Raw genomic sequence first — 8,053 nt, forward strand, 5'->3', positions numbered from 1 at the left:
TCAAAATGTATGTTAATAGATGCCATATTTCCACGACATCCCCACCTCCGTGAATCAGTCGGATTCACCACAGCTCAAATCCAGTTTAGCCAGCTTCGATATAGGACGTTTAATTAATTCCATGGTTGGTACGAACTTCTGCCCTGCGAGCTGTTCCATCAGCTCCTGGAATCACTTTGATTACTCTTCCTTTACACCACTGGTCTCTCGGCATGCTTGCGTCACAAATCAGCACAAGGTCATTCTCCTTTAACGGTTTGGATGGCTCACTCCATTTTTCACGACAGGTTAATATTGGAAGATACTCCAATATCTATCTCTTCCAGAAGTGGTCTCTCATTTGGCGTGCTATCTTCCACTGCTTACGTAATACCTTTGGCTGGGAGTCAATATCTTCGAAAGAAGGCGTGTGAACTGTATTTGGCATGACCAAGAGAAAATGATTTGGCGTGTTCGGTTCTTCATCCTCGGCAGATATGGGTATATGCGTCAATGGCATGGAGTTCACTATATTCTCCGCCTCAATGAGGAAACTGTTGAACATGTGCTCTTTAGGACTTTTCTCATGCACAGTTTGCTTCAAAACACGTTTTACACTTTTCACCATACGTTCCCAGATTCCGCCTTCCGATGGGTTCAATGGGCAATTAAAAATCCATTGTATATTACGGGATGACAGTTCATTTTGAATTCGAATGCAATCAAAAACCTCTGAGAATTGTTTCACATCTCCATTTAATCCAACGAAATTCTTTCCGTTATCGCTTCGCATCCTGACAGGAGTTCCTCTTCGGCTGATACAATTTCTTATAGCTAGGATGCAAGCGTCGGTAGAAAGGTCATGTGCTACTTCGAGGGGTAATGCTCTCACCGTCAAACACGTGAACAATGCCACCAATCCTTTCTCCTGTCTTTGACCTATGGTGATTGTCACTGGCCCAAAATAATCAAGTCCCGTATATGTGAAGGGCCTTACAAAGGGTGTAAAACGGTCCAATGGTAACTGGTCCATAAGTGGCTGCAAAGGTTTCACTTTGTCTATTCTACATCTCATGCAATTGGTTATAATATTGTCGAATTTCTGCTATGGTTGTTTCATTATTCTGATGAAGCGATTTCTCATGATATTCTCGAACTATCAATGCAGTATATCATGTCTGGGGTGTAATATGATTGGATGTTTAACTTCGTAAGGCAACCAACTTGCAGCATTCAACCGGCATCCGACTCGTAAAATGCCATCTTTGTCCTTAAAAGGGCAGAGACCCTTCAAATTTGATTGCTTTGTTAAAGGCTGCTTCTTTTCTAATAAAAACATTTCATTCGAATACGTTTGCCTTTGTGCCATGTAAATAAGAGCGGTTTCCGCCTTTTTATACCCTAAACCACATAGTGGTCAGGGTATAAGTTTGATCTGCCAAAAAATGTGCCCACCAGAAATCTTGATTTTAGACCCTATAAAATATATACCGATCGACACATCACCTCCTGAGTCGAACTAGCGCTTGGTGTCCGTCCGTCTGTCCATGTATTTGTTGTTCACAGGATTCCGGTCGCAATTATTAACCGATTTTGTTGAAATTTGGTAAAGGGAGTTTTTTGGGCACAAGGACGAACGCTATTGAATTTGGAAGAAAGCGGATCAAATTCAGATATAGCTCCCATATATATATGTATCGCCCGATTTCGACAAATGGTGTCACGTTGCACTTCTTTACTAACCGATCGTCGTCAAATTTAGCACAAAATAATCTTCTGCATCACCCTTTAAGTCTCAAAAATGTCATCGAAATCGGTTCAGTTTTAGATATAGCTCCCATATATATGTATCGCCCGATTTTGCCAAATGTAATCTTCTATATGGCTCAATGTAATCTTCTATAGCACTAACTATATGTGCAAAAAATCATCGAAATCGGTTCAGATTTAGCTATAGCTACCATACATATGTACCGCCCGATTTTTCTAAATTTGGCCATAAAACCCTTATTTATCAACCGATCTTACTCAAAGTTGGCTAAATGTAATCTTCTATAGCACTAACTATATGTGCAAAAATTTGTCTAGATCGGTTCAGATTGAGATATAGCTCCCATATATATGTATAGCCAGATTTTCCCAAATTTGGCCATAGAACCCTTATTTATTATCCGATCTTACTCAAAGTTGGCTAGATCCAGTCCTCTATAGTACTAACGGTATGTGCAAAATTTCATCGAAATCGGTTCGTATGTAGATATAGCTCCCATATATGTATCGCCCGATTTTGAAAAATTAGCCCCTAATAACCTTATGTTTGACCATAGAGGCCTCATTTCTTAACTGATCTTACTCAAATTTTGCACAAGATAACCTTTTGTGGTATTAATTATACCCGAAAAATATTATGCAAATTGGTTCAGATTTACATATAGCTTCCATATATATGCGTCGCTCGATTTTCCCAAATTTGGCCATAATACTCTTATTTATTAACCAATGTTACTCAAATTTCAAATTTTGATGTACTAGCCGAACGTATTTATACGTACTTGTAGCTCTTATACGGTGTTCTCACCAAGCATGTTTTGGAGTTTGAAATGTTTTCCCTTTATAAGCACTTCAAAACGAGTCGTTTTCGCCATACTAAAAAACAAGTTCAAAACACAAGTTTTCCTCCAAAACACGTCAATTTTAGAATGCGAACCCACCTAATTTGGAATATACCCCGAATAACATACCCTATTCAAAATATATGTCAAAATATTGAAATAAGTTTCATAGAAAAAAGAATAAACAAAGGCTTTTAAGAACATGGACATGTGAAAATAACATACAAAATTTTTTCCCTTTGTGCTCGCGGTAATAATTTGAACATAGGTTGTATATATGTGAATTTCGAGTAAATGTGAATTTCTAGTTTCCACGGTAACTGTCAAACTAAAACATCTCAACCCGGTGTGAACAGTGAAATGTTTTGGAAAAACGAATGAGGAAAACGAGTCGGTGTAAACATAGCATTACATAAGAATATTGCTCGATTTTTACAAATTTGCATTTATTACCCACACTAATTGAGCGATTTTCTCTTTTTTAATAATGGGCTCAATACGAGTATTTGTGGCATATTAACCCCGTAGGTGCAATGTCAACTACAGCCAGTGTTGCTAGAAGTAGGGGAAATTCCCTATATGTAGGTTTTTTCTAATATTTAGCGTCTTGTAGGGACGTAGGGTCATTTGTACTCATTTTTACATTTTGGTGACTCTAGAGGAGGAAATTAGAAGCCGGCAAGGCTTGTAATTTTGTGTGGTAACAACAGTTACCGCTCGTGCCAAAAAAAAAAAATCTAACAAAATTTGAAGGTTACCACAAATTATCACAAATCTACCAAATAAATATTCCTATAGAAATTTTTGTCAAATCTTTATTCCTGTCAACACTTTATTTCTATAGAAAATTTTGTCAAATTGTATTTCTATAGAAATTTTTTCAAAATATTATTTCTATAAAAAATTTCCTCAAAATGTCTATGGAATTTTTTCTCAAAATTTTATTTCTATAGAATTTATTATCAAATTTTATTTCTATAGAAAAATTTCTCAAAAAAATTTGTTTATAGAAACTCTTTCCAAAATTTTATTTCTATAGAGATTTAACAAATAAAATTGCTATTTTTGGTTGAATTCTACCAACTGTGAGAACCGTGGTGATAATACAAATTTATTTTCTACACGCTCACAAAAAATCGCTTCTGTAACATATACTCCCAAACATATTTTGCTTCAAGCATATACATTCTTGGGTATTGCCCAAACATTTATATGTTTTATCTCTACCAATATATAATATGTTTGAAAGCATATTTGTCTAAACAATTTATGTTTGGGTAGTCTAAGTTCCAAACATTTTGTATTTTTGCATCCAAATTCAATAATGTTGTCTTCCAAAAAACAATATGTTATTTTGTGAACATATAATATGTTTGGAAGCATTTTGCACCCAAAAATATTATATGCTTAAAAAAAATTCTCCCAAACAATATTGTGCTCAAAATTTTATTTATTTATTTATATATTTACAATCATAATGAATTATGAAAATAAACAGGTAATATAGGTGCTAACAACATAGGTTTTCGACCTGAATGCTCAAAATTTTGTTTCTGCCTAATTGTATATTCCCCCACATCTTTCTCACTTCCAAGACATTTTTTAGTTCTTAGCCCTTTTTTCTGTAATACAAACATTGTAGAAGAAATTATTCAATTGTATGATTTTTTTTATTTTAATTTTACCTTTTGCCGGACGGGGATTCGAACAGCGGACCACACAGTTTGTAACGATCAAAGAAGTAGCTGATCAATTGACCAAGGAAAAATAAAATGTTAATTTTGTAATAACAAGCAACAACCACCAACTTAATTCAATATCGCTCCCTGTTAAATAGCGCTCCAAGCTACTAAACACATATATGTTTATAGGCTATTTCTAAATTAATATATGTTTGCATCCAAGCATATTATATTTACAAACATTTTATGTCCCAAACATAATATGTTCTAGCATATTAACATATATGTCCCAAACATGTTATGCTAGTTTATGAACATTATATGCTTGCACTCAAAAATATTGTGTTTAAAAATTTGTGTTCCAAACATATAATGTTTATAGCCAAACATATGAAAAACAGTCTTTTTCATCCGTGTAGATTATATACGTTGTATTTTCGTGTTTTAAGATAATAAAGTATTTAGAACCATTTTTATTTTGTAAAATTTGTTTAAATTTAACGAAAAATATTGTAGGAAAAATTGTTTGGGAATGTATGGGAAAGTAGGGAACTTTTTTTGTCCTTGTAGGGTAAACCGAACATTTTCCCTGGCAACACCTGACTATGAGATACAGTCTGATTGAGACATAGCACCCATAAACATGTACCCCTTAATTTTCTTAAATATGCAACTGCGGTTTATCTTCCAGACCTATATCAATGTTACCCCACAAATGCCTACGATTCCTAATTCAGTAAAGGTGGTTTAGGGTATGATATAGTCGGCCCCGCCCGACTTTCAACTTTACTTACGTGTTTATTTCAGAAAGTGACAGTTCGTTACAACCGAATATCTGGCCCTTGCAGCGTGCGGCGAAACGAAAGATCCAAGCAACTGTTCTCTTCAACATTAAATATGACGAAAACCGTTCGATATCAATCAGTTTATTTTGTGCAACTATGAATGCAAATTTCTTGACGATTTCCTCTTCATCGTTGTTGTCTTCACCATTAACAACATTCGAGGGCCATAACTCCTTATCTAGTGTCAACAAGTAAGGAAAGTCTAAAGTCGGGCGGGGCCGACTATATTATGCCCTGCACCATTTTGTAGATCTAAATTTTCGATACCATATCACATACGCCAAATGTGTTGGGGGCTATATATAAAGGTTTGTCCCAAATACGTACATTTAAATATCACTCGATCTGGAAGAATTTGATAGACTTCTACAAAATCTATAGACTCAAAATTTAAGTCGGCTAATGCACAAGGGTGGAACACAATGTTAGTAAAAATGCACAAGGGTGGAACACAATGTTCCACAGTGTGGAGCAGGGTATAAATATGGGAAACGTTTAAATCTGAAGCAATTTTAAGGAAACTTCGAAAAAGTTTATTTATGATTTATCGCTCGATATATATGTATTAGAAGTTTAGGAAAATTAGAGTCATTTCGACTAAGCAGTGGCGATTTTACAAGGAAAATGTTGGTATTTTGACCATTTTTGTCGAAATCAGAAAAACATATATATGGGATGCGTGCCAACCAAATTTGGCACGCATAGCAACAATGCTAATTCTACTCCATGTGCAAAATTTCAGCTAAATCGGAGTTAAAAATTGGTCTCTGTGGTCATATGAGTGTAAATCGGGCGAAAGCTATATATGGGAGCTATATCTAAATCTGAAACCAAAATCAATAGGGATCTATTCTGAGCCAAAACACATACTTGTGCTAAATTTGAAGTCGATTGGACTAAAACTGCGACCTAGACTTTGATTACAAAAATGTGTTCACGGACAGACGGACATCGCTATATCGACTCAGGAGCCCACCCTTAGCATTTTTGCCAAAGACACCATGTGTCTATCTCGTCTCCTTCTGGGTGTTGCAAACATATGCACTAACTTATAATATGTTCCACAGTGTGGAGCAGGGTATAAAAATGTAGGGCCGGTAAACCAATTGGTATCAGCACTCATCTCTATTTTGTGGCGAATTCTTGTAGCTTCATCGGCTGTGTTGCACTGGGTCGGAACCCATCTCCAATCGTCAGGAGTACTTACACTTAAAATCTCATTCACTCTGTGAGCAACAAATTGTTTATACGGCGATGAGTCGACTTAATCCACCTCAGTACTGTGATTGAATCAATCCATAAAGTGCAGCTATCTATCTTAAGATCATGTTCCTCATAAATATTTTGCATTAATGTGTAAATATAACCATAGCGATAGGCGGTAGGCGAAACATTTTTGCCGCAACGGCAAATACAATAAGCTTGACGGCGAATAATTCCCTTTTTCACGTTTCCTAGCGTTTTTGTTGTCAATACAGCATGCTTTGACAATATTAAACAATGAAGTTGAATAAAAACATACAATGGCTTGTTATTTGGTGAGTTATTTCAGGAAAAAATAATCTACACGTGTCCAGGCAACAGCAATTCCTAGTGGTGAGTTAAAAAAATTGATAAGCGATGGCAACACTATACCAGTTTTCGCCAAGGAGTTAGAATAAGTTTTAATTTAGCGACACGCCGCTAGCCGTCACGGTATTCCGTTGCGGATTTTGGGCTTCCCATAAGAAATACACGTAAATAAGTGTCCGCCGTTATATTTACTATGGTTATATTTACACACTTAGCCTCACCCCCAACACAGCTGCCTGCAGTTCCATACGGGAAACGGACAATCACTTCATTGGTGAACAACATGTCTTCGAAGATATAAATGTCACACATACCTGTTTGTTGTCGCTAATGTATCGCCAGTATGCAACAGCTGCGAATGCGGTTTCGCTTGCATCTACGATCTGTTATGATGGCAAATGTTCGATGGGTTAAGTGAAAGGGTTGTAACGACACCAAGCAAATATGGCCCCATTTAAACTTAAACCGCACACTAGATATGCTAGTGTTCTCGAGACGTCAGATATCACTCCTGATATCTGCTATAACGGGTCGCTGCCTGATAGGCGATTTTGCAAAAACTATTGGCGCGAAGTATAATGACTATTGTATGAGCTGTCATGATACGGAGGAAAAGGAATCAATAAAACACCTCTTGTGTGAGTGTCCTGCATTTTGTGTAAAGCGCAAGCAACTTTTAGGAGCATACAGCTTCAGATTACTGGCTGATCTGGAAAACGTTAACTTAAGCAGTCTGCTAATGTTTTTGGAACAATCTGGTTGGTTCAACGAAGAAAAATAATTGAGAAGGTTCAGCGGTTAAAACTAGAAGTGCCCATATGTAATAGGTACTTTTAGTTAAATGTGGTATCACAGTGGACTGAATAGTCTAAGTGAGCCTGAATCTTAATCGGGCTGCCACTTTAACCTAACCTAACCTAACGGCTGCAAATGCATCTACGAAGATATGTATTTCAACATTATTTGGTTTGCACATTCGAAAATAATGTCTGGGTATTTCTAGCTTCGTAAACTGCGACAGGTCATCTTTCCACTGAAGCCACACATCAGTTATATGACAGGGAATATCACTGTTCTCGAAGCCATAGGCAAACTATCGGGTAGTGTGACGTCACCCACGTTCCGATTTAATATTGATCATCAACAATTCGAGTCGTATCCTTTAAAATTCGTCGCGCTCGTGAATCGTCATCTCCTTCTATAGTTGGTGCTGGGCGTACTCCATACCTTTCGGTTGAAAAGAATTCAGATATCATTTCCTCTATATTATTCACCTCTACCCTGCCAGCATTTCAATGTTCCATTTCACCCTCATCGCTACCACAGACTCGTAAGTGACACTGCAACAATCGCCAACTGTGAT

At 36.6% G+C, this 8,053-nt stretch overlaps 1 protein-coding gene across 1 annotated transcript; it reads right to left on the reverse strand.

The window, feature by feature from the left end:
• Window positions 1-313: 313 nt before the first annotated feature.
• On the reverse strand, window positions 314-7,066 carry LOC142224616 (uncharacterized). Its single transcript, XM_075294399.1, has 2 exons — window positions 7,005-7,066; window positions 314-1,043 (listed from the first exon to the last, which is right to left on the reverse strand). Exons 1-2 carry the CDS (start codon window positions 7,064-7,066, stop codon window positions 314-316), a joined length of 792 nt encoding a protein of 263 aa, XP_075150514.1.
• Window positions 7,067-8,053: the final 987 nt, after the last annotated feature.

The sequence above is a fragment of the Haematobia irritans genome, chromosome 2 (genome assembly GCF_050003625.1).
Source record: "Haematobia irritans isolate KBUSLIRL chromosome 2, ASM5000362v1, whole genome shotgun sequence".
NCBI classification, from domain to species: Eukaryota; Metazoa; Arthropoda; class Insecta; order Diptera; family Muscidae; genus Haematobia; species Haematobia irritans.